Genomic DNA, 27264 nt, shown 5'->3' with positions numbered 1-27264 from the left:
AAGCATCAGAGTTTACTTTCTCTATTCCAACAAATCCATTCAAGTTGTTGGACGTATTCAAGAGATGCAGGAAGATATAGTCTAGCTACAATTCCAAGTTTTCCCTTTCCAACTCTCTCTCTCTCTCTCTTGCTAAACTTATGGGCTCTTAGCTCCGATGACACAAGCATCTCATGTTAAGCCTAGTCGTATCTTGATTCACCAAAGCAAGCTCTCATTAGAAGCTTTTCCAACATCAATGCACCGTATCTAACTCTTTCCAGAGCCACTGGAAGCCCATCCAAATGAGTAGCAGCTGTTGGAACACTTGGTCCAGCACATGTTCCACTGTGTCTGTAGCAAAGCCCCTTCAAGGCCTGCTCAAATCTATCGTCAAGCAATGTCCTTATAGCAGTTGCAGTATCATTCTCATCAAAACTTTCAATGTACTGAGGAGCCATCAAAGAAGACCAAAGCACTCCTAAGGCTTCAACTCTTTCGGGATATTTTGGGGCCTAGTGCTGCAAACTCAGACAGGGGTGAAAGAGAGCTCAATCTACCTCTCAGCAATCCAATAAGCCTATTGCAGCTCTCAACGAAAAAGTCCCTAACATAAATGGCGACTCTACTAGGGACTAGGCTATGATTCGATGGTTCTTTCATAATGATAAGTTCTACGATACAATACTTTTGTTGGTGCAGTAAACCATCAAGAAAACTAAAAGATAAGAAGCTTTCTATCATACCTACCCATCAAATCCATGCCAGGCAAATGAATTTTCTCTTTTATTTACATTGGCCCAAGAAAAAACCATCAAATAATGATCCGCATACCTAGCCATTTTCAAAATAGTCAATTTTTCGAGTCATTATATTAGTTCCCACAGCCAAACACTAAGCCTTATCAAAGTCAATGAAAAACCCACTCTACATTTTGAATTACAACCCCAAGCCATGTTTATGCTAGCAAGACCAAATGATCCCAAAGCCATCATGCAACTCTGGCAAAAAATATATCAACCTTTTGGGATTAAAAATTCACAAATGACCCAATTTCATGCAAATAGAGATGATTGGGCCTAGAAAAGAGAGGTGCTTTGAAGTTGGCCTTGGGGAAATATTAGTTATGAGATTAGGAATTTAGCATTGGAATTAAATAAATTTTAGAAAAATAAAAAAATAAACAACGGGTCTGGTCCAATTTTGTAAGGTGTGAAATTGGCACCGGAATCGGTTTGAACTGGTCTGGTTTGGTCCAGTTTGGTGCAGGTTTGTTGATTATTTAGTCAACACAGTTTTTTTTTTTTTTTCCTTCTAGTGTTGTTCGTCCGATGTTGTTTGTGCAAATTTCTCACGGGCGAATATTTGCAAGAGATTCTTCACCATTCTAGCTTCCTTCTCGATCTTTGCAAAATAGATTAGAGTAAATAGACCACACCTGGGGGGGGGGGGGGGTTGTTGGCCAAAGGCCCTTCGATGCCTAAGTGCCCCGTTTGGCATTGCTTATTTGGGGTGATAAGTGATTTTAAAAAAATTTGGGAAGTCCAACCCGTTTGGTAAATTATGAGAAAATCACTTATTGTTAAAAATTGATGTGAGAGAAAGCTATAAGGGAAAGCAGCTAATAAGGTGCTTTCATTTTCTGATTATGCAGGAATCAGTTTCGAAGAGGCGCTGGGTTTAATGATTATACATCAATCATTTTTTGATTATGCGGGAATCAGTACCAATAACACTTTTAATAAAAAGTTTACTAAACACCGAACTGTTTTCTCTCACAGCTGATTTCTTTCATAGCAAATCTAACAACAATTATTTTCACAGCACAGCAATACCAAACTAGCCCTAAGTCAATTAGATGATCTTGAGAAAGATACAAAAATAACAGAGAAGTCGGAGTTTTCTTTACGGTACGAGAGAACCGAGTGGCCAGAGTCGTGTGTGTGGTCAGAGCCATGTGTGTGTATGTGTGTGTGTGTGTGTGTGTGTGTGTGTGTGTGTGTGTGTGTGTGTGTGTGTGTGTGTGTGTGTGTGTGAGAGAGAGAGAGAGAGAGAGAGAGAGAGAGAGAGAGAGAGAGATTGTAGGGTTCTTGGAATTATCTCATGTGTGTGATGCAGCCATGTAGTTATAGTGTTCTTGCCTTCTAGGGTTTTTCAGAGAATAATTCCCATATGGAGGGAATTATTCTCTTCCTTAAATGGAGAGATTGAATCATTTAGAGATTTAATGAAGATCAAATCTCTAATTTATGGTATTATCCATATCTTAAGTCTAAACAATTGACCAATTAAATGGAGCACAAATGTTGACCTAAGGAATTGTTTAAGAAAAATGTGAATCTTCCAACATAATTTCACCACCACTTAATTAAATAATGGGGGTTTTATTATTTTAGGTTCGACCATTTGAGACGCGGTGTCTCTTAATTACAATCTCTTGCTTCAAGGGAACACCCTTTGATTCCATCATAAAGAAATAGAACATGTGTGTTTGGTTTTGCAGCTGCTCCTAAGTCAAACCTCAGGGTGCCTACGTATCCCTTGCGGTAATCAAGTCACTCGTAGTTCAAAGAATTGCAATGAACAAATGACTCATTGTAAGGGAAATTTGATTTGAATTGTATTGAGGAGTGTTTGAGTGAATTTAGCTGAATAAACTAGAGTTTCAATATGGAATTGTGTTTGGGGCGAATTTGGTTAGGATAAACGAGGGATTCAAATTTGGTTGTGATTGCGTCTATTGGTATGGTAGACTGCCTACGTACCCTTGACGGGATCAAACCAATGTAGTTCGGAATTTTGGAAATTAATGGGTTAGTGTGGCCCACTAATTTAGAATTTGTGTCTTTGAGACAATTTGGAGGTTTTAAGATTTTCATAGGTAGATGACCCATGAAGAAAATTTGGATGTTTTTGTACCATTTTCTAATTGTCAATGTCCAAGAAAAATAATGAGCAATTTTTATGAACCCACTAATTTTCTACAATTGACATTTGCATTTGGATCCAAATATGGCTTTGATGATTTTAAAATTGATCCATTAACCATATAATAGGCAATTTGGGCCTCCGTAAATTTAATGAGTGTTTATTTGATCACCCATTAAATATTTTGGGCTTTTGAGAATGAATGGGCGGACAACCTAGTATCCTGTTTTCAAAACACAGATATTTTGATTAACCCATGTACAATAACTGGACTGTAACTGTGGTATTAGCATGAAGCTCATCCATTTAGGTGCACCAATCATTATCAAATTAGGATTTCAAGAATTGCAGCTGTGAAGGAATTGTAGTGTTGACACAATTGCACCACCGCCTAGACTTCTCAATATTTAGAGGAATCTGCACTTTTTTTTAACTCACAACTTCCACAAAACATTCTCCCTTAGTCCTAAAATCTAAGAGCCATTAAACCATTTTCTACAGTGGTGAAACCCTCTGCAGATATTGACCCACCGACTGCACACTCTTGTATAATTGGTTTGTTTGCTAGCACTTTGAAACTTTATTTTCTTTTGTTACTGTAGCAAGCCTTTTCCTATTGTCATTTGTTGTCGTGATCTCCTTCTCTTTACTTTTCTTTTAGTCGAAGTAGGCCATTCTCTTTACGTTTGTTTTAGTCAAAGTAGACCATATGACCTACTTTTATTTGAGAATAAGAGAGGCAAACGCTTCTTTCTCTTTCCTTTAGGTTGGATATATTTTTCTTCTTCCTTGGTCTTCTTGCTGACTTCTCCTTTCCAAATGGGTTTGTGCTACATAGCCCACTTTGCTCATTTCCTTTAGTTTCTTTTTGAAGACCTCTCTCCTTTTTTCTTGTTGTTGTCTTTTCTTTTTACTCTCTTTCATTTTTGGTGCAGTGTACTCGGGCTTCATTTTTTGGTGTAGTGTGCTCAGGCAAAGAAGAAGTTGGTGCCATTTTCTCAAACATAAAGGGATAAAGTTGGTCAGAGAACCCAAAGGTAGAGGTGCAAACCCACTTTTTCTTTGTATTTGGTGTGAGATTGAACCCCCATGTTTGTGTTTCTGTTATCAACTCATTTGCTACAATTTATGATGTATAACTAACTTCCCATTTTTTTGTTTGTAGCTACATAGAAGGAATTGGTGTGGTTTTCTCAACTGAGGGTAAAGCCCATTCCTGATTTCCGCTCACTTGGAATTAACGCCCTAGACGTATCATCCTTTTATTTGAATTATGGGTTGCCACCCGGGACCAAGCGAAAGTGCTTTGAGACTAAAGTTTCAAACTTGAAGAGAAACTTGTCCCTGCTGGAGAATTCCCTTGCACTGAAGGATAGGGAATTTGACTCCACTACTTCTGCCCTTCATGATAAAAATTTGGCTTATGACTGTCTTGATCATGAGTTTACTGATATGATCATAGTTATGACAAGCTAATAGACAAGTTCAACACCCACTAAGAAGCTGTTAAGGCGTCCAAGTCTGATGCTGTTGTTGATGCTTATAAGCTGGGCTACTTGTACTACAAGAGAGGAGCTGCTTCATATCACCCCATTGAAGATGGGGACATGGAGTTGTTATGCCCAGAGGTGCCCCATGCTCAAGGTGAACAAGTGACTGCAATGGATGAGGGGCAAGCAGCCGAGGTGGATCAAGTCGAGAAGGGCACAACTAATGAGGTGGTCGAGGCAGTTGAGCTTGCGGTTGAGGCTGATGAGCTGGTGGCTGTGGCCAGTGAGCAAGTGGCTGCAACTGATGAGTAGGTGACTGAGCAAGATGTAGCCGTGGAGCCTATAGCTTATCGCACTGAAGCTGAGAAGGTAGCCGATCTTGAGTCACCTGTTGGAGTCTCACAATAGATGAAGACTTCATTTATCATTTTCATGCTTTGTAGCTTTGCTTTTCTTTTGCAATAATTGGTCTCAGTTGACCATATTCTTTTTATTGAATTCGGCCAGTTGGTCACTTTGCTATGGAAATTTCAGTCATTTCTTTAAGTTCAATTTGCACTATGTCTTATGAACTGCTTGAGTAGCTTCTTGGCATCTTGGCTGGGCAACTACGTGAGTTGTCTCTTTGAATGCTTGAATGTTTACCCACATCCTGCTTGAGGGCTGCTCTTAAACTTGGCAAACGGGTCATGTTTGTGGGTTTCGGGTCATGTTAAAAAAACAATAGACAAACATGAGAAAGAATAAAATTATTGAGAGATATAATATTAAAAAATATCAATTATTTATCATTACCTTTCATCAATCATCAAGGAATATACTATTGGAACATTGTCCTGATCAAGTATCTTCACAAGTAAGATTGAAGATATCTTTGAGTAAGACTTCACACATTCTCTTCCTCTGAAGCAAAGCATTGAAAAAAATATATATACAAAGAATTCATATAATGAAAAAACAAATAAAAGCTACGAGTGTAAAGTTATATAAATATTACCTCCATTTCCAAAATGCCAATCGCGAGTGCACAACAAAGCTTGAACAATTGTAGGCAATAATGAACTAAGATATTGATCTAGTACTCTACCGCCAATACTAAAAGAAGATTCGGATGCAACAGTAGAAATAGGAATTGTTAACACATCCTGAGCTAAATGTGAAAGTATCGAATAATGAAAATGCTCCATTTGCCACCAAGAAAGAACATCTATGTCTTGCTTTCTATCTAGTCTTTCCTCATCCAAATACTTATACAATTCATTTTTCCTACTTGAACTTGAACCATTTTTGTAACTATTATCAAAATCCTACACCAAACAAAATCAAACACACAACTATTAGTTACATGCAAATGCAAATATACAATATGCAACAAGACATAAATTATAAATAATAATAAAAAGAATTTTGGTTTACCTCAAGAATGGTGTTTCCACCTTCCTTGTGACTAATTGCCTCATTCATTGGATAACTTGAATTAAGAAGATGAGATAAAGTTTCCATGTACACATCAAAAAGAGAAGTTAATGTGTCTATAACACTCTGGAGCTCTTGAGAATCCATACCATGAAGCTTAGTATAAGCCCACTCCACAAAATGCAACATCTAACGAGGATCCAAAATAATTGCAATTGCAAGAATTAAACTATACTTTGACAAATACTTCTCAAACTTCATGTACTTTGACCAATACTCCTTGTGGTTGCGCTTTGCGCTTGCTATTGTTCTTGTTACTGAACTTGTCATTTCTCTGACTTGCCCACTTGGAGGGTTGATCAACTTGCTTGGCAGCCTTTTTCATGGCGATTCGATAGCCATCCCAGAGCGCGTAGCATTCCACGATCAATAAGACCTCTGCCAATGTTTGGCTGGGACTGATAGTAAGCTCGTGGTACAGGTCGTGCTCAGTTGCCAAGCCTTTCTTGAAAGCTGAGGATGCAATTGGGTCATTGCATCCCTTGATGTTAGCCTTCTCTACTTTGAACCTCTTGATGTAGTCTCGAATGGACTCATCGAGCTTCTTGCGCAGGTTGAACATGTGGTCGGCTTGTTTTTTGACCGTCTGGTAAAAGGTATACTCCTTAGTGAAGACTAGGGCCAACTCCTTGAAGCTATTGATCGATCTAAATGATATGGTATGGAACCAGTCTTGAGCTGCTCCTCAAAAGGTCATTACAAACACCTTACACGTCAGCATATCTTCAGACTTGTAGAGAATCATGAAACTTCTAAAATGCTTCAGATGGCTATATGGATCATAATCTTCTTTGAATGGCGTGAAAGATGGCGTTGTGAATCGTCTTGGTGGGGTTGCCTGCTCAATCTCATTGGTGAATGGAGAGGAGTTTACTTGGTCTACCTCCTTGTGCAAAGCATCCTCCAAGTCTCCTTCGACCTTGAGATTTCAGAGTCAATCATTCACAAGTTTCTCGACATCTTCTACTTGCAAGGTTTGCGGCTCATGTCGAAGTCGGTGATTGACCTCTTCATTGACTCTCGGGGGTTTATCTTCTCGGTTGTCCTGCCTATGCGGCATATTGGTGGATTGAGCTTGCGAGGGATTCCATGTGGCTTGTCGACGTGAATTGGCTCTTTCGGAGCAAGTCGGTGAGTGTCTTTCTTTATGCACATCTTGAGAAGGATTATGAGGCTTATCTCCATGTGGGCCTAGCCTCGCATGAATAATTTCTTGCTGGCCAGACAAGCATGAACATCGAATCATGGGCCCAACCTCTCGTGCACATTGGTCCTAAGACCTATCCTTGAACGGAGATTTGATCTACTTGGGCTGGAACTCGAGGATGCTTGTAACATGCTAGCGTGCTAGGTAGCGCGTTCTTGTCCTTCTCCTTGCTTGCTTGCTCATGCTGGACCTACCTATGACCTCTCGAACTATCTGCCGGTACATTCTTCCATCCTCTCTGTCTTCACCGTGGGATCAAAGGACAAGGTCTCGGACCACGTCAATCTGCTTGAGGAGTTGTCCAACTAGGAGATTTTGGTCATCAACTCTGTGGGTCAACTGGTTGACTCTTAGATTGAGGTTTGCTTAACTGCTTGGATCTAAATGAGAGAATTGTGTGGAGCCCAATTGCACACGGGCTAGGTTTTCATTGAAGGTGTAAGCCGGAGCATTCGTTGAGTGTGGCGGCGAAAGAGGGAATGGATGTACCTGCTCCAAGATTGGGCCGTAATCGACGGCGACACCAAGACGACCGTGAGCAATGGTGTCGCAACAAACCGTGGTGTCATGGTGGGAGTGAACATTAGATTCGGCCATGAGACCGTAAGGATGGTGGCTGTTGGAACCACCCACTAGACCGCGCGGTTGCAAGGCTAAGGCCTTGGTCTCCGCCAAGGAGCCTTGCGACAGCGCTAGGCTCACTGTGACAGTGCCTTGTGGAGGAACGGCGCCCGCGGCCAATAGGCCAGACTGTGGAGTGACAACTTGGGCTGGCATGGCACTCTCGGCCATGGTATCGTGTGGTGAAGCAACGGCATGGGCCGGTGTTATGACTGCTGTCACGATTTCAGTAGCGGAACGAAGCAACTGGTTCGACATCATGCTGTCGTGGTGGCTTAGGCCCGTTGCGGATTGTTTCGTCTCGACGGTCTTGCTTTTTATGCACTTGCTTCCAACCATGGTTGTTTGGACCGGTTCGATTGAGTGATGAATGAGAGGAAACAAATTCTTTTGATTTGAGAGCAACATGTTGAGTATAACTCGATGCTCTCAATGAAAGTACCAAATGTTTGTGCAAATTTCTCACGAGAGAATATTTGCAAGAGATTTTTCACCCTTCTAGCTTCCTTCTCTCTCTTTCTCCTCGATCCTTGCAAAATAGACTGGAGTAAATAAAGCACACCCAAGGGGTGTTGGCCAAAGGCCTTCTAATGCCTAAGTCAGTTAGATGATCTTGAGAAAGATATGAAAATAACAGAGAAGGTGGAGTTTTCTCTACGGTACGAGAGAACCGGGTGGTCGGAGCCGTGTGTGTTGTCAGAGTCGTGTGAGAGAGAGAGAGAGAGAGTTTGTAGGGTTTTTAGAATTACCTCATATGTGTGATGTAGCCATGTATTTATAGTGCTCTTGCCTTCTAGGGTTTTTCAGAGAATAATTGTCATATGGAAGGGAATTATTCTCCCCCTTAAATGGAAAGATTGAATCAATTAAAGATTTATTGAAGATCAAATCTCTAATTTATGGTATTATCTCTATTTTAAGTTTAAACGATTGACCAATTAAATTGAGCACAATTGCTAACCTAAAGAATATTCCTATTATCCACGTGGCGCCTCACAATTGTTTGCCAAAATGTTTGCTCCCACATGTGCGTCTTGGTGTTCCAGTTTTCCGGTCTTTATGCCCACCCCTACTAGTGAGCGTTAAATCTATCAAAGTTAATTTATATTGTGTACAACCTCTCTAATAAAGATAAAGCCTACCAACAAAATAGGGTTCACTTCTGTTAGAGAGGTGGTACACTGTGTTATATAAATGCGGCATGCCTAGTATTTTCCACTTTTTAATTCACGTGGCATGATATCATTAGATCTAAATGTGTTACATCAACAATTTAACGATTTTTTGGACGGAAGCTGATGGCTAGGACTACTTATGAGCACAAACGCAACCTTATAGTTTCGTTAACCTAATGAATGTTTTGTGATAAAAAATTTAGGATAAAAAATTAAATAAATAAAAACGAAAAGCAGATGGCGAGCAACAGACTCGAACAAGCATGGCTGTCTTCAAAATCCCACAGCGGAGCCTTCGCTTTCTCTCTTCCCCCCACACTCACAACTGCTATTACTGCTTATGCTTCTCCACCGCCACCACAACCGCTTGGTACAACCAACCACCAACACCTCACAATGAAGACCCAAAGCTCTCAGCAATCTCCGACGCCATCAAAACCATCACCCAAAACTCTCAGCCTCTGGAGTCCTCTCTCAGAAAGCTCCTCCCTTCCCTCACAGCCCGTGACGTTATCAACCTCATCAACCTCAACCCCCACTCTCTCTCCCCTCTCTCTCTCCTCTCCTTCTTCAACTGGCTCTCTTCTCACCCCACGTTTCGCCACACCATCCAATCCTATTGCACAATGGCCCACTTCCTCTGCGCTCACCAAATGTATCCCCAAGCTCAGTCCCTCCTACGAATCGTCGTTTCTCGCAAGGGCAAGGAGACTGCATCCTCCGTCTTCGCTTCCATTCTTGAAACTAGAGGTACCCACCAGTCCAATTATGTATTTGATGCTTTGATGAATGCGTATATGGATTGTGGTTTTGTTTCTGACGCATGCCAGTGCTTTAGATTGCTTAGGAAGCATAATTTTCGAATCCCATTTCATGCTTGCGGCTGTTTGTTTGATAAGATGCTCAAGTTGAACTCGCCCGTTGTGGCATGGGGATTTTATTTGGAGATTTTGGATTCTGGGTTTCCACCAAAAGTGTATAATTTCAATGTTTTGATGCACAAATTGTGTAAAGAAGGTGAAATTAGAGAAGCCCAGTTGGCTTTCGATGAAATTGGGAAACGGGGTTTGCTTCCGACCGTAGTTAGTTTCAATACTTTGATTAATGGGTATTGTAAGTCTAGGAATCTGGAGGAGTGTTTTAGGTTGAAGAGAGATATGGAGGAAAGCAGAACACGTCCTGATGTATTTACTTACAGTGTTTTGATCTATGGGCTGTGCAAGGAGCTTAGGTTGGACGATGCAAATTTGTTGTTTGATGAAATGTGTGAGAGGGGTTTGGTTCCGAATAATGTCACTTATACTACTTTGATTGATGGGCAGTGTAAGAATGGAAGAATTGATTTGGCAATGGAAGTGTATCAGAAAATGTTGGGGATTGGTATCAAACCAGATTTAATTACTTATAATACACTCATAAATGGCCTTTGCAAGGTAGGAGATTTGAAAGAAGCCAGGAAGCTTGTTGAGGAGATGAATATAGCAGGTTTGAAGCCTGACACGATCACTTATACTACGCTTATTGATGGATGCTGCAAAGAAGGAGATCTACAATCGGCTCTAGAGATAAGGAAGGGAATGATTAAACAGGGGATTGAGCTTGACAATGTAGCTTTCACAGCCCTTATTTCGGGATTGTGTAGAGAAGGAAAAACACTCGACGCTGAAAGAACGTTGAGGGAGATGTTAAATTCTGGCATGAAACCTGATGATGCCACATATACAATGATCATTGACGGGTTTTGCAAGAAGGGTGATGTTAAGATGGGTTTTAAGTTGCTCAAGGAGATGCAGGGTGATGGCTATGTACCTAGTGTTGTAACCTATAATGCGCTTATGAATGGAGTATGCAAGCTAGGACAGATGAAAAATGCTAATATGCTTTTGGATGCTATGATTAATTTAGGGGTGGCTCCAGATGACATTACATACAACATTCTATTAGAAGGGCATTGCAAGCATGGAAACCCCGAGGACTTTGATAAGCTACGGAGTGGAAAAGGGCTTGTTCTTGATTATGCTTCTTACACTTCGCTAGTTAGTGAATTCAATAAATCTTCAAAGGATCGCCGAAAGAGATGATTGGAGCAAGTTGTTGGAAAATAGTGGTTTAAGTCAAATTTGGTTGGTCTGGTGATTAGGTCTTAACTTGATTAAGGATTTCAAAGTGACTCAAATCAACAGAAAGGAACAAGTGACTTGAGATACTTTCGTATACACACTACAACATTACAACAGAAAGCAGTTGGAATAAATCCTTTTCTATCAAACTGTTGAGGGAATCCGAAGAACTATCAGATAGAAAAAAGATATCTGTCAAATATTTGCTGCGGCCAGTCCAAATCCGTCAGGATGGAAAGATCATCGACATTCTATCCAGACATGGCCAGACTTTAACAACAGAAGTGTGCTCAGACAAGGTGTTTGTCAATTTTCATGCGTTGGCACTTTTTTGAGTCTTAAGCGACTGAATATGATCAAAGGATGCTCTAATGTCCATGTTAAATGGCATTGGCCTTCAAGACATTATGTAGGCAATGACAAGAAATTATTGCACATGAGTGCAGGCTTCCATGGATGATTTAAAGTTCAAAGAAAAGAAACTAGGGTTTTAAAGGTATTGTTGGGATAATAAGGCGTGCAAAGAGCAGATTAATTTTCATTAAAATGTAATGGAGAGGAAAAATGAAATGGATGGGAAAAAAAAGGTATATATCAATACATAGTGCGAATACCAATTTGCTTTTTCAGAAGGCTGTATCGTTTATGCAACATTTTCTTAAATGGTTCAGTATACAATTTCATCACTATTGATCAACTGTTGGTTCACAATATGTAATTGCTTAGAAAACAAAAGCAAACAATCGTTTTCGATCTTCTAAGGGGAGTTTTCTCACACACACAGTCAAGGTGCCATGGTGGTTCGAATCTGAGATCACTGGTCTGGAAATGAAGGTCGTTTTCCATTGGGTTAGACCTTGTTGGCTTGTACAGTTTGTTTACCAACCCTAGCAGCTATAAACACCAAAAAGTTTCAAACAAAAAAAAACACCAAAAAGTTAAAGATGGGCCAACACAAAGAGAATCAAAACTGTTTATAATCAAACATGGGCCGACTATTGAGTGGACTGTCCTTGGTTTCTCACTGACTTCCACTATTTTCGTTTACCAACCAAAAATTGAGCTAAGATGGGTGGACCAAACCAACAAAAAAATAAGAGAAAGCTGGCACTATTTGCTTTTCATTTGTTTGCAATTGGGAGATCTTAAAAGAAACGCGTGGAAAATAATAGGGAGGGGACCATTAACCATGAGTCCATGACAAACCAAAAATCTCTCTTTGTAGGCGCCTACTGGACAATACATATGTATAGTCTATATATATCAATATCTAAAGCTGTAGATTTTTGGTCTTTGCTTTTTCAAAGAAGTGTTCTGGCGCATTCAATTCATGCAGAGAGAGAGAGAGAGAGAGAGAGCTAGCTAGCATGCATTATATATATATGTTACATCATAATCATAATGCAAGAAGAAAGTGAAGTGTCTAATAAGGGCGTGCAAATCTGTCTTGCCTTGCTGCTGTGATGGAGAGCTAGCTGTGCCTCACTTATGTAGGAACCAGCTTAGGGTTAGGTTCTCGAGGAATATTGGCTCTCAAAGCAGTCCATCTTGGCAGCTAACTCTTTTGGCCAGCTGTTATTTCTCTCTTCTCTGAAAATATCAAAATGCAATCATAATATGCAATCATAATATTCCATACTTTGATGATCATGAGAAGATGATGCTACATCTTTTTCCCTTGGAAGCCGACTTTGATGGTCATCCAATGTTGAAAACGTGGTTCAACTTTATCAAATTCACTTCACTCGGGATTTTCTCTACCAAATATTTGAAAAACAATGCATCAACAAGTACATTTCATCTGTTGCGAATCATATTTGGGAGGCAAATGTAGCAACATAATATTTAGCTAAAATAGGTCATAAGCATAATAATCATTGTATCTAGTTTAGTAACTTTCGTAAAGATGTAGTTTCTAGAATGTAGTTTGATTTTGTATCGTTTTAAGATCCCTTTGAGATTTAACTTTTAATGTATTTCTGTTTTCAGAAGAAAAGAAAAAGAAAAAAAAAACAAATGCATTTCATTAGGCAAGCTCTCCTTGCAAACTTTACTTACTAAACCGTTCTCTTATTTTTCTTTCTCAATTTTATTATGAATAGAACTTCCCAAAACATTAGGAGGCACAAATCCATCCTTAGCTCAAAAAGTACCAATTGCACCCATACCATCGAAAATGATGGTGACCCAAAAATAAAGATAAAGAAAAGGAATTGAAGGACTGGGTCAACATTTCTAGCTAGCCATAACTTCGATAAAAGTACAAGCTATTCGAGGCAGAATTAATTCCAATAAAAATGGGACAATCTCCAAAGCAAAGCATTGTAAGTTGTAAGCCTTATGGGCACACAACCCGATACGTATATGCAATGTCTTATACTTCAAATTATTAGGGCTTTTAGATGAGGACAATCCGAAACAAAAGAATAGAAAACAGAAGATAATCGATGGCAGACAAATGCTCTACAATGAGGGGACCGCTTGCGGGTTCATGGAGCATAGCATTACAAGGGCAAGCCCCACAAAAACAGGATCCGAGTTTTTTGAAGTAGCAAGCTGCCACCTCTGTCTTGAGTTCATAATTGTTGGGTTAATACGTGTACAACATAAATGCGGAGAGTACGTGTTGTTGTTGGACTTTACACGTTCGAAAAAATCTGGACGTGATACTATGAAGGAAGTTGAGGTCTCATTCCAAAATCAATTAGGAATGGGTTGAGGAGGGAGAAGGGGGAGTAAACCCAACTCCTTATAAGCGCTTGTTTGATTTCTCAACTTTCCAATGCAAGACATTTCTTCAAACAAGGATATATATTATTGTGGGGTATTTGTAACCTCTAACTAATAAATCATAATCATCGTGTTTTAAGGAGTTTATAACTTTCTTATAAGGGAGATTCACTATTATACCAAATATAGGAGTCCAAATTATAAAAATACCCTATATGAAATGAACTTTAGAAACACACCCAAAACTCATTTACAACATAACAAAAAGGCTTTTAACTTCTTTTAAATTACAAAACTGCCATTAATTTCTCAAAACAAACCCAACCCCAAAACATATAAAAAACCCCAAAATACTCAATAGGACATCAAAGTAATTTAATAATCAAAATTAAATTCAATAGAGCCAATTGTCATTTTTTGGGTTTTTTTTGGGTTTGTTTATAGAAATTAAATGATGTAGGGTTTATTTATAGTTTTAGTGCTAAGAATGGGTATTTTACTAAATATCTCTTCTTATAAATTGCATTAGTATATTGCAATATAAAATTCCAACACTAATGGTTGATGGCTTTACAAAATGGGAGCAAAGGAAAGCACTGGAAGATAGATTGCTTTATGTCAATGTTATCACCTCCTCCATATGATCGATGAAGTTGATACTTAGTCTGTCGATGTAATGGCACAAGAAGACTGGATGATGATCGTTCACAAAATTCACGAGAGCTAGCATATATATATATATAGACAGAGAGAGAGAGAGAGAGAGAGAGAGAGAGAGAGAGAGAGATTTGTCATTTTCTCTTTCAAAGCCTAATAATAGGGTTTTGCTTTATTAAGTTACTTTCACCGTCCGTCATATGGCCTTGTCTCGATCAAATCACGTTTTCCTCATCAAATACTTTGCACATTGAGATCCAGTTAAATTAAGCAAAGGATTGACAAGTGTTGGATCAAAGTTTTTTTTATAAAATTAAATTAGTCTCATTCAATATCACTGCAACTTTATCCATGACATGAAAATGAGAGAGAGAGAGAGAGAAAGAGAGAGAGAGAGAGAGTGTGTGTGATGGTTTAGGGCTGACCTTTGGCCACATGTACATACAAAACTACACATCAATTATGAATAGAGTGCACACATCATCTTCATCATGAAAGGAGGAAGTTGAGATGGCCAATCATGACTTTCAAACGATGGAACACTTATTTTACAAGTTCCACGTGACCAGGTAAAAAGGTAAGAAGAAGAAGAAGAAGAACAATGACCTTACTATTTTTTGTTAATCTTTTTTTTTTATTTTTTATTTTTCAAAAGTAATTTTAATAAAATATTTAATCAAAGAGCAAAAGTATGATTAATAAGATAAGAAGAAAATGTCAAACATGTGCGTGTCGGGAATATATATATATATATATGTGGAAGTAGGAGCAGTTGGAGTCGGCAGAAGAGTCCCAAGTAGGTGTCGTCTCTTCTTTGCACGAATCCAACTTGGGTGGAGCCCGCAGTTTCCACTCCTTTTATGTCTTCTTTATTTGTGTTCGATGTTTATACTCACTAGACTAGCTCACCTGATTTTTGTCATCAAAGAAAGATACAAAAGGGCTACACAAATTACACTCAGATTTTTGTTTTACCATGCCAATTAAGACATGGGTGATGTTTGGAAATTGGGTGGCATGAACGGAATGAAGAATCTTTTTATTATAAATAAATAAATAAATTTATAAGAACTTTCTTATTGAGAGGGGCGATAATAAACTAAACTCACACAAACTACACAGATGCTACTCGAACTTTTTTTGTTGGAGTAATTGCTCCAAATCACTACACAACAAAAATGAACTAATTTGATATGTAGGAGGTTAGGAGGGAGTATTTAAACTAATTTGATTGTAGCCCATTATTATAGGAGTGCAAACATAAATGCGTAGTGAGAGGTAGATATTATTCATTTGCATTAAATTAGGGGATGAAAAACGACCATGATTTGTAAATAAATCAATTTACATGGACACATTGCCATCCAATTTTAAAATTAAATTTTACTTAAATATTGTATTATTGGCGGGTTATCCTCTATGAAAAGAGACGATGATTTTGACAGAGTGATAAAATATTTCACATTCTCGTATATATATATATATTAATCTCAACATATATCACATCATGATACAGTAGTTTCTATACCGGGGGAGTTAAATTGATACCACTAATTGCATGGGCCATGCCAAACTAGTTCCATCTCACTTAGACTCTTCTATTATCACGAAAATGACCTTTTTGTCCTCTTGCGTTTAATACGACTTTTGCGACTCCAACAGCTAGCTATATTGACTCACACTGATCTGCTACAATCGGCCCTACCGAACCCAACTCTACGATTACTCAGATCAAATTCCACCCATTGATTCTGCTGATGAAAATTCCCAATTATATTACTCCCCGCACCGAGCGTGCTGGATTGCCCGATTGCCACGCACCGGACCCCACCACCAACATCGGCTAAAATTCGTTCTTTAGGCGTCACAATCTCCACTCCTTTGTCAAACTCAAACACCATATCTCCTATCAGCCGTCCGATCTCCACGTCCTTACCGTCGAAACACATGTCGGCTACCCCCGCGTACACGTAGCCATTTTTTAACCTCGGTCCCACCAGTCTCACAATCTCTTCCCTCACCTTAGTATAAGCCTCGTCCACAAAGTACGTGAACTCGGAGCCGGAATCGATCATGGTCTGACCCGCCCCGCTCCGGTCGTGCTGGAAAACAGACGGTGAAATACTTAACTTCTTCCCGCCAATTCTTATCCCCAACATTACAACTGTATAGGCAAGGGGATCCAAATTGGGCATGCGTTGACTTTGATCAAAAGTCAACATGTCCACGTATCGGAATCCCGCGGAATTCGGGTTGTTTCCCAAGTAAAAAGTCCCGGTTGGCAGATTAGACCCGGTTTGAGCCGGGCGGGCGGGTATGCAGTAAGAGAACTTTGTGATTTTGGCTTCGGAAGCAAATGAAAGCCGCCCGCGGTTCATACCCAAAATACCTTCGCTATCAGTGGTGTCCTTAGCGCATCCAAGGATCAAGGGAGGGGTACTTACGGAAGGAGAAAAGGTAATTTTTTCTCGGACGAGATTGCCCTCGGCCAAAGTACCATCAGCATAGAAGTAGGAATAGTGGCAGAGTTTGTTTTGGTCGCAAGATGTGGGGAGGGTAAAATCGGGAACTCGGGGTTTGCAAATAGGGTGAGTACAAGGCAAAACAGAGAAAGTAGAGGAGAGAGAAGGGTCAAACGACGCCATCGGAGGAGGTGGTGGCTTTGGCTTGGGGGTCTTCTTGTGGCACTGAATCCATGAGAGCTGGCTGCCAGTGTCCAAAACCATCCGCTGGGTCTGTGGAGGAGTGCCTATGGGGAGAGAAACAATCGGAGCCATTGAATACTTGAAGGAGAGCTTGTGGTTGTACGATGCGAGTCTTGGGATTCGCTTGGAGTTTGAAATGAGAGAGGCATGATGGAGAGGTTTGGATGTGTTTGGAGAGAGAGAAAGTAGAGAAGTAGTAAGGGGGAAAGAGAGAGAAAAAGTGGTGTTGTTCAGGTACTTGCTCTCTTTGGCTGAAAGAGAAGGAGAGATGAGGAAGAAGAGACATATTAGGAGCATGGTTTTTTGATAGAGAGCCATTAGAGGGAAAGAGGTGGGTGGGGTTTTGGTACAGTAGGGTTATGGGAGGTGGGTAGTATTTATACCACTGGAAAAATGACCGGGAGGGAAAGAGAGAAAAAAAAAAGAAAAAAGAAAAAAGGAAAAGGTAGGAACAACAAAGAAACGCCAAAAGAGAGAAGAGAGAGAGAGGAGAGAGAAACAAAAGCATGGCAAAGCTCATAAACGCGTTTTCTTAATTGAGCAGTTAAGAGTAGGGATCATAATCGACTGTTTATGTATTAAATTGCATGGTGATATGATGATGATGGCGACGAGTGGGCAGCAAAGCATCCCTCTACTCTATCTGTCCAGATATTGATATATGTACACACACTGTACAGACACTGATTTACAGTTAATTATTATGGCGTTTTGCGTTTGTATTGGATCCCAACGCTTACGTTTGCAGTATTGACCTATGAGTCAATGACCATTATTATTCATCAGATGACTAAATTCTTCAACTGAATGATGACCACGCGTTGGTGACAATTAGAGAAAGAGAGGTTTCACTCGGATAGTATTTTATTGATGAAGAAGGATGAACAAGCATAAAAACCGGACTATGTCTTAGAGGATTAGGCTCATCTCTACATATACGGGTTTCATCGTCGGACTAATTAGGTAACATATCATCTCAACCGTAAGTGGGAGAAAGAACCTTGAGCATCCCTCATCTGTTGGCGTGACTAGTGGACCTGCAATTACTTTCAATATACTCCAAGTACAATAGATAAATTACTGAATGGACAAATTTCTATCGTTGAATCTGTTGACAAGTCCTTACTTAGTTAGGATTTTGGTTCCTCACCTACTTAGATTTTTTGTTACTTACTAGTTTATTTAGTCATATTGTAATTGAGATTTATTTCCTATAGGATTTTGGTTCCTTACTTAGTTAGGTTTTTTTGTTACTTACCATTTTATTTAGTCATATTGTAATTGAGATTTACATTCGACAAATATGAATATAATTGAATATTTGCCTTATTTTGTTTGACAAAATCTCAACTCATCCCAAGGTGCTAAAAAGAAAAAAGAAAAAGAAATTATTGGTACAATAGATAGATTATAACTATGTCAACGATGATTTGGACTAGTGATACTCAATTATTCTATTAACGGTGATTCTAATTTCAAACCTCATCAACGACAATTGTTGAATAACAAATAAAGGAAAATGAAAAAAAAGATCATTAGTATGTGATTTATCTTCTAAAACAGAGTATTAGATAATTAGCTTGTATCATAGACACTGAACTCGCACAAAAAACGACACAATTCTATCAGTGTCTTGTAGGGAAATGTCACAAATTTGCTTCAATTTTTTTGATTTATTATCTGTTCATGTCTGGTAGCTAGGCCTTATCATATGACCAATCAATCTACAATTTGCAAACACTAGAAAATAAAAATGTCGCATGGTAGGTGTCGAATCTCAACATGTCCAACTCTTAAAACAAATAAATATGATAAGACTCACAGGTTATGCGTGTATGATTAAGATTGGTTTTAGCAATAAATACAAAGTACATGTGTTTTAATTCCAGAGGCAGAGTGCTTCAGTGTCTATCTAATGCCACATTAATAAAATTGCATATAAAACAGAAAGATGAATATAAAAAACGAATGGAGCTAATAAAAAAAGAAAAAAATAAATTTGATCCAGCTACTGCCCAAGGAAATGGTGCCACATTATAAATTGCATATTATAAAAGGCAATATTGCTTAAATAAATAAGCTTTATCTACCATGAAAAAGACCTTGTTCCATCTACTGTGCCAAAGAAATGTTGCATCTACTAAAAGAAAAAAACTAGTGTTCAAGTCAAGGGAATATTTGAGAGCTGATTTATTTAAACAATGTGCTTTTTTTTTTAGTATAAGCGATAGTCTCTAAACTAAAGAGAGAGATTTCTCACACATACACACAACTATGATGTTGTGGAGATTCAAACCTAAGACCTCTGATCTGCAAATTAAGACCCTTTTTCCATTGAGCTAGACCCCGTTAACATGTGCTTTATCTTATCAAAGGCAATAGTGCCAAATTAAAACCATATATTAATATTTATATAATATGCCAACAACAATAATGATGGAATAAATTAAAAAATTTATGTTGGAATAAAAATAGGTGCTAAAGCACAGGGCACTGATTGAAGATAAACACATAGGCAATAGAACGGCGCACGCAATATCTTTGTTTTTCATCACCAACCCCTTATGAATTCTACCCTTAAGACCAACGCTACACTCACTAATTTGTATATTAATATGTTTTCTTTAACACATAGGAAAGGGGTTTATACAAATATTCATTTGGTGCGTGGGAGTTTCGAACCTCTACCCGCATGGATGAATGTAAAAAAGCTCAACCAATTGAACTATACCCACTGACTATTTTTTTCAAATTTGGGTCCACTTAATCTCATTTACTGTTAGCAAATAAAATATTGGCATGTTTATTAAGTCAAACATTTGATGATTCTTGCGAAAGTAAAACAATTGGAATCTCTGTTACTCAAATTAACAACAGATCTAATTAGATAACTTCTTAGGACCTCAACCCTTGTGCTGTTCAGGCCCTTCAAACCTGCTCTGCAAGGCATTCCCTCATCATGAGCAGCTGTTTGAACTTGACATCCGTGAATTGTGCCTATGCTCTATCCTGTCTCACCCAAGCTCACCGCACGGCTAACACCTTTCTCATTCGACTCGTTGAGCTGAGGAATGATGATTAGGGTAACAGTCTAGAGTGTGTTGGAAGGGTTCGGATCATAAAACTTCAACTCAGAGAGGGCTCTACAAAGGTGTGGATCCCTAATTCAAGCTCCCTAAATAATTCCCTAGGAGAAAACTAGTCATTTAATTCTCATCTTCACACAAGACCAAAATTGAAGATGAATATTTAGCAAAGAGCATGCTAATTTCAGATTTTACATGCCAAACCTAAAAGTGGTCATCCACAAGCTACCTTGAAATAGTTGTGCTGAAAAGCTTGCATTTCCTTCTATACAAGTTATACTCCAGGCATTGGGAACTGAGTGGTAAGAGCTTCAACTCTTCTCTGCAGATCCAACACTCGATCCTTTAGGGAGAATTCAGGTGAAGCTACAAACTTCATAAAATCTTGGAGCTTTGATCCTGAGACTGCTCGTTTAGCATCAATTGTTATCTGCACACCCTCATGAATGTAGTCTGCAACAGCTATGAAATCTTTCTCAGTGAATCCTCTTGTTGTCATGGCAGGTGACCCAATGCGAATGCCACCAGGAACTACAGCACTTTTATCTCCTATTTCATCAAACATCACAGGTGTAAGCCAAATAGCTGAAAGACAAATAAAAACCACTACACAAACAAAATAAGATAGGACCTTCAAAACTAGGCAAGTATCCCTTTGGCCCAAATAAGCCTCAAACCAAAAATAAAGGTCTGAAACGCTTAGGGTCCATCTGGTAAAATTATGTAAATGGCTTGATTAGAATATTAGAACCTATATGCCTAGATTTGAATCAAAAGAAAACATATGCGTTTCATATGATAACTTGGTTATTTCAAATCCACTGCAAACAAATTGTATCTAGTTAGTTCAAATACTTATGCCATGTAAAGCTTTAAGTTTTCATTTACTAATTTAGCTTTATTCTCAAATCCGACGTTCTTACAAGTCATTTCTGCCTAATGGACCCTTACACTCACCGGGTACTGAATTCTTGTTAAGGGTGATAGAAGCCTTGTCAAGAATTTTCTCCACTCGAGCTCCATCAATACCCTGTTAATAAAGAAAATGTCAAATAACATTGGAAAATTAGATATGGTTATGAACTAATGCAAAGGATACAATCATAACTTTAATGATTAACCAATTGTCCAAAAAACAAGAGGAACCTGTAAATTTGATAACCTAGAGTGAAATTATGATCTATGATGTCACAATCCTATATTTACATTCATACTAAGAAAAAACAGAACCCAGCCTGCGGTCAAGACAAGCCAAATGCATGTAAACGTTAAAACTAGTGAAGTCACAACTCAACTGTTTTCTTTCCCTTTCCAAAACATCTAAATGCTAAGCTTTTAACTAAAAAAGAAAAGGCAAATAGGAAGCAATGCTAAAGAATAGCTAAACGTCCAGATTTCAGGACGAGTTCCCATACAAGCAACAATAATTAAAAACCTTAAAACAAATAAATTCATCAACAATTTAGGAACTTACTAAAGGCCGCAGATCCACAAGAACCAGATGGTTATCACTTCCACCAGAAACTAGTTTATACCCAAGTTCAATCAATCGGCTTGCAAGAGCCTTGCAATTAGAGACCACCTGCAAGGTAGAGTATCCAGACTAACTTAGGACATGCTTTGGACCAGTTTTACACTGAGGACAGCATAATTGCAGTACCTTATTCTGGTAAGCCTTAAATTCTGGGGACTGTGCATACTTCAAGCAAACTGCAAGGCCCCCAATAGTGTGGTTATGAGGACCACCCTGCATAAAGAACTCAAGCATTTATCCTTTTTTATATCGAAATTCGAAATATAAATGCTGAACTTATAGAAACAAATAAATGATCAGGTACAAATCAGATTTCTTATCATGAAACAAGTACAACTAACCTGTAAACCTGGAAAAACAGCATTGTTGATGGCAGATTCTAGATCAACGCCAAGAACTGGATCTTTCTTGAAGAAGATCATTCCACCTCTAGGACCTCTCAAAGACTGATGAGAAATGTATTAAATTTGTCAGATCATCCAAATATGGATTACAACAAAGGAAGCAAGGCTATTTATGAAGTATACGCATTTATGCGAACATTTGGGATTTGAAAAAATTTAGTGAAATATAAATACATGAGATTGAACAATACCTTGTGTGTTGTTGTGGTTACAATATCACAGTAGTCAAAAGGATTTGCAAGCACAGAAGCAGCAACAAGCCCACTTATGTGAGCCATATCCATCATAAGAAAAGCACCAACAGCATCCGCAATCTTCCCATGCAAATTCAATGTAATTCATCAGTTGCCAAAGAAAAACAGTGCTTATAAATGCTAATGAATTCCATATCATTGTGCAAACGCAAATTATTTATATGGAATTAAGACTTAAAATACTAACCTTCCTCATGCGAGGGTAGTCAAAATCTCGAGGATAAGCACTAGCCCCGGCAATAATGAGTTTTGGTTTAAATCGGTCAGCCATTTCCTCAAGCTTGTCATAATCAACCAGACCTAGGTATAGTTTTTGTTTTTTAAGGAAAAAAAATCAACATCATCCTAAAAGAATAACCATTATGTAGTAAAGCTGAAAGACAACATCTTTCTTATCCATAACCAAAATGCAGCACCTGTGGATTCATTGAGTCGATAAGACATGGACTCAAAATAAATGGATGTGCCTGATACCCGTCTTTTAGGAGTCATGAAACCATGAGACAAATGTCCACCGTGAGACAAGTCCAAACCCTAAGTTACAGGCACATGTTAGTAGCCACCAATAAGTGAGAGTATTACAAAGCCAAGAGGACAACTTACCATGAGACGGTCATGAGGTTTAAGAACTGCGGTATAAACCTCGAAATTAGCAGGAGAACCAGATAATGGTTGAACATTAACACCCCACTTCTTTCCATCTAAGTGAAATGCATCTAGAGCCCTGTTTTGGCATAGTGTTTCAAGCTCATCAATGTGCTCATTGCCACCATAGTACCTGAAATGTATAATCAAACAGTGAGCTACACCAAGCATAATTATTTTAATGAAAGGAACCTATTGAGCTCACATTACTCCAAGTCTGAGTATCTATACCTTTTACCTGGTAATCCTTCCGAATACTTGTTCGTGAGACATGAGCCAACTGCCTCCATAACTGCCCGATAAGTAAAATTCTCTGAGGCAATAAGCTCAAGGCTCTTGAACTGTCGCTCCTTCTCCATTTCAATAATAGCACGCACCTCAGGGTCAGCCTCACTTAACCCATTGTCTACAAAACTGCTTCCATAACCTGTAAATCAAATAGTACAATTCCTGAACAAGTCAGACATAATTCCTGCCACTAACCAATGTTGCTTTCACACTTCATTAGAAGTTGGAAATATAGAGGCTGACTATATGTTTCTTTTAAAGCTATTTTCATAAGGATGATTCTGAAAAAAGAATTGAGTTATCAAACTATGAAGTTATACTGAGCAGCGATTACAAAACCTCCAAAGATGAATACGCAGAGCATCAAATCCAAGCATGATGATGGGATATCATTCTAGTAGAAGCAGAGTTAAAGGAATTTTTTTTAGTAAGTGAAATAGAAATTAAAAATTCTATTATAACACCATAACCTTTGCAATACTCGAAAGTATTCCTACCCAAGAAAATCACAGAAAAAAATCTTAAGATACATTTTCAATATGAATTATAAATGGAACCATAAATAAATAAAAGTAATTGATATTGGTTCAAGCGTTGGAGTATAATTACCACCAATTTCAGGCAAAGTCACAGAGACAGAAGAGGATGGCCTTCCAGCAACCAAGCTTCCTTCAATGTAAGAAGAAGAAGATCTAACGGGCTTCACACAAGTGAGCTTTAGTTTATGTGAAAATCCAGTACCGATAAGCCCCTTGTTTGGGAAAATTGTTCCTTTGGTCCAACTGGGCTGTTGAAGAGAACCCATCACTGCAGCTCCACCACAAGCCTCCATCTTGGCTTCCAAATACTAAAATACCTCACAAGCTTCCTACACATTCCACAGAAAACTCTGAGCGGTGAACACAAGTATAACATACACACGATATGAATACATACATACATACATAAACACACACATAGACCAAATTTTGTTTAAACAAAACTTATATACGCAGTTCCAAGTTTGTCTCTTAAAAGATACAAAAAATTGAAAAGTAGTGATCTTCATAGTAAATGTTTTCCGTATGCCTAAACACTTATAATTTGTTTATATGGGTACAGCGAGAATTCGAAAAGGAAATGTTTTCCCAAGCTGATGAAGCACTAATAATTTGTTGAAAATGGCTGCTTTTAAACCGGTGGCGGAACCGTGATTTCAAAGTGGGCTGAGGTGAACTCAGATGCTCTTTATTTTCTTAGTTACAAAGTTCTAAGAAAGAGAAGAGAAATATAAACCTGGAGCAGTACAGCTGCCGCCCCGATCACTGAGGAGAGAGCGAGAGAGATGGAATAGAGAAGAAGAAGCAGATAAGGGAACAACTCGAAAAGGTGAGAAGAGGAGACAGCCAGAGAGGTTGAGAAGAAAGTGAAGAATAAGAAAAAAATATGAAGCGGGTCGGCGATGAAAATTTTATATAGTGAGTGGAGCGGGTTCACGGATTGGGGTTAGGAAACAGAAATCAGGCCGTAAAGGATTTGATTTTTTTAATTTCTTGCTCTAATTATTATTACTTTTGGGCCTAAATTATAGCCATGTTCTCGGGTATTAGCTTATGAATTTCGGGTAAATTTGTAGCAATGTTAATGTTCTCAGGTATTAGACCTGTTGACCTTTTTGGTGGGTATTCTGTGCGGCACATGTCAGTTTTCACTGTCTATGATGGTCGTGAATACAAAGAAAATGATGAGCGTCTTGGTCTTGACTTAGTCTCGGCAACAAGACTACTTCTACTTGCTTTACGGCGAGTATTTGGTGCATGGTGTTGTCGTGCTCGGCTGCTAAGAGATCTCTCAAGTCCCTTTGAAACACAATGAATCAAAAGAGCTAGGAGGAAAAATGAATTGGATGGTGCTCAAATGGACTCTGTGAAGAACATAACTACTTGTTGATATATTGAATGAAAGGTTATAATGGTGGTGCTCAAGAACTCTAAAACAAGCTTAAGAATTATTTGTGATATCCTACGTTGAATCCTAAAAAACAGTAAAAAAATTCTTAAGACTTGATTAAGAAGCGCATTGAGAAGCATTTCAGCTTGATTTTTGTTGAAAGATTGATGATGCTTAATAATTGGAATGTCTTGCTATTTATAGACAAATTTGACGCCTTTAAAAAGGTGTTGAGACTTCAGCCACCGCCCAATCCTTTAAGTGAGCCGCCTTCCTACCTCCGATTCTCGCCTCAATTATAGATCCCAAAGTTCCTTTTCATAACTAATTCTTCTTTTCAAGTTACAACGTCCCATCATTCTTTTTGCCTTATTCTTTAAAGTCCATTTTATCGAGATAGTGCACGTGAAGACTCTTATTAGTCAGTGCCTACTAGTTTGCTCGACTATTCTCGTGGGAACAAATATTTCGGCTTCCAATCACAAGACGCCACGTGGATAAAAAGAATATCTCATAGGTCAATTAATTGAGCCCATTTATTTGGCAAATTAATTGATACTAAAACTAGAGATATTATCTTTATTTAAAAAGATAATATCATCAATTAAGATATTATCCTAATTTGGAGATATCATCATCAATTAAGAGATTTGATCCCAATCAAATCCATAATTGATTCAATCTCTATAATTTGGGGAAAGAATATATTCCTTCTAAATAGGAGTTATTCTTTGAAAAACCTTAGATGCCTAGAACCCTATAAATACATGGCCTCATTCAACACACAAGGTAATCCTATTTCTACCCGAAAAACCCAACACTCTCTCTCTCTTGCCGCCACCCCTCTCTCCATATTTTCCCATCACGGCTTCGGCCACTACACATGACTTTGGTCACCCGGTTCTCCCCATAGAGAAAACTTTGTAACCTTTTTTTAGCTATTGTTTCTCCTAGATACAATCAAACTAACTTAGGCATCGAAGGACCTTTGGCCAACATCCCCCGAGTGTTGTCTTTTACTCCAGTTTGATTTTACAAGGATCGAGGAAGAGAGAGAACGAAGTTCAAAGGGTGAAAGATCTTCAAGCGGATATTCTCCCATAAGAATATTTGCACAAACAGTTCTCATTATGGCAAAGGGAAACCATCGGGTTTTGACTAATTTAGCTTCGACTTTGTTTATTGGGCCACAACTTTGGGCCGAATCCATGATTTGAGCCAAGCCTTGTTACTCGGGGTGAGGTTTTTGAGTCAATGCTTAGGTTTGTAAGCCTTGCCCTTTGGTTTTGCTTTTGGGCTGGATCACTTCTGTCTTTTAGGCCTAAAATTTGGCTTAATGGGCCTTTGCCATGTCATCTCCAATGAACCAAAGGGAAAAAACTTGAGCACAAACAAGACCATCTCACTAATGGGGTGTTAGTTGGATTGACCCAAGGTTTTGGTGTGCTCGCAAGTGGTTTATGGTACCCGTTTGTGTAAGTTTCCCCCTCCCCTCCTTAATTTTGGCAACAACAACAAAAAGTATTAGACCATCTCCAACAGAAGCTTCCTACGAACCTAACTTTGGGAAATGCTATAGTACTCAAGGATTGGGTTACAAATTGGGCCTAAAACCGACCCAACCAAACTCGTGCCCATTAAGTTGGATTGGGTTCCATTTGACAATGTCTGGATTTTATCAATACCTTGGTCTTCCAAAACACAATCTTAAAATTGCAATGAGTTTTTATCATAGATAGCCAAAATTTACCCTTTAAATTCATAAATGTTAGTTTTTTTTTTTTTTTTTAATAATAAATATAAAGGCTTTTATGGTGAAAAAAAATGGTGGCAAAATGTGCAACCACTCCGAGCCAAGACCTGTTTGCAGATAAAGCTCTCCCCAAAAGGTGTTTTTCACATGCTTGAGTTACGAACGTTGGACCTCACAAAGTATCCAGCTAACATTTGCTCAACTTGCAGGACTAGCCAGGATTTCCGCTAGACCAAACCCCTTGGTTATATAAAAGCTTTCAAATATAGCAAAAAATGCAACT

The 27264-nt window shown here is 38.6% G+C and overlaps 3 protein-coding genes across 3 annotated transcripts; 1 reads left to right on the top strand and 2 right to left on the bottom strand.

Moving 5' to 3' along the window:
- Window positions 1–9059: 9059 nt before the first annotated feature.
- Window positions 9060–11399, top strand: LOC110771003 (Pentatricopeptide repeat (PPR) superfamily protein). Its single transcript, XM_021975229.2, has one exon. The coding sequence runs from the start codon at window positions 9140–9142 to the stop codon at window positions 10955–10957; it is 1818 nt and encodes a 605-aa protein (XP_021830921.2). The 5' UTR covers window positions 9060–9139; the 3' UTR covers window positions 10958–11399.
- A 4420-nt stretch (window positions 11400–15819) lies between these two features.
- On the bottom strand, window positions 15820–17454 carry LOC110771010 (Eukaryotic aspartyl protease family protein). The gene has a single exon (XM_021975237.2). The coding sequence runs from the start codon at window positions 17404–17406 to the stop codon at window positions 16060–16062; it is 1347 nt and encodes a 448-aa protein (XP_021830929.1). The 5' UTR covers window positions 17407–17454; the 3' UTR covers window positions 15820–16059.
- A 2406-nt stretch (window positions 17455–19860) lies between these two features.
- LOC110771015 (serine hydroxymethyltransferase 3, chloroplastic-like) lies at window positions 19861–24866 on the bottom strand. The gene is made up of 12 exons (XM_021975244.2): window positions 24575–24866; window positions 23909–24167; window positions 23243–23438; window positions 22970–23144; window positions 22783–22900; window positions 22554–22666; window positions 22304–22426; window positions 22050–22154; window positions 21835–21921; window positions 21649–21756; window positions 21132–21204; window positions 19861–20723 (listed from the first exon to the last, which is right to left on the bottom strand). Exons 2-12 carry the CDS (start codon window positions 24129–24131, stop codon window positions 20449–20451), a joined length of 1596 nt encoding a protein of 531 aa, XP_021830936.1. The 5' UTR covers window positions 24132–24167; window positions 24575–24866; the 3' UTR covers window positions 19861–20448.
- Between the last annotated feature and the right edge of the window lie 2398 nt (window positions 24867–27264).

Source organism: Prunus avium, chromosome 3 (genome assembly GCF_965620075.1).
Source record: "Prunus avium chromosome 3, drPruAviu1.hap1.1, whole genome shotgun sequence".
NCBI lineage: Eukaryota > Viridiplantae > Streptophyta > Magnoliopsida > Rosales > Rosaceae > Prunus > Prunus avium.
This window is presented reverse-complemented; position numbering and strand designations above follow the sequence as displayed.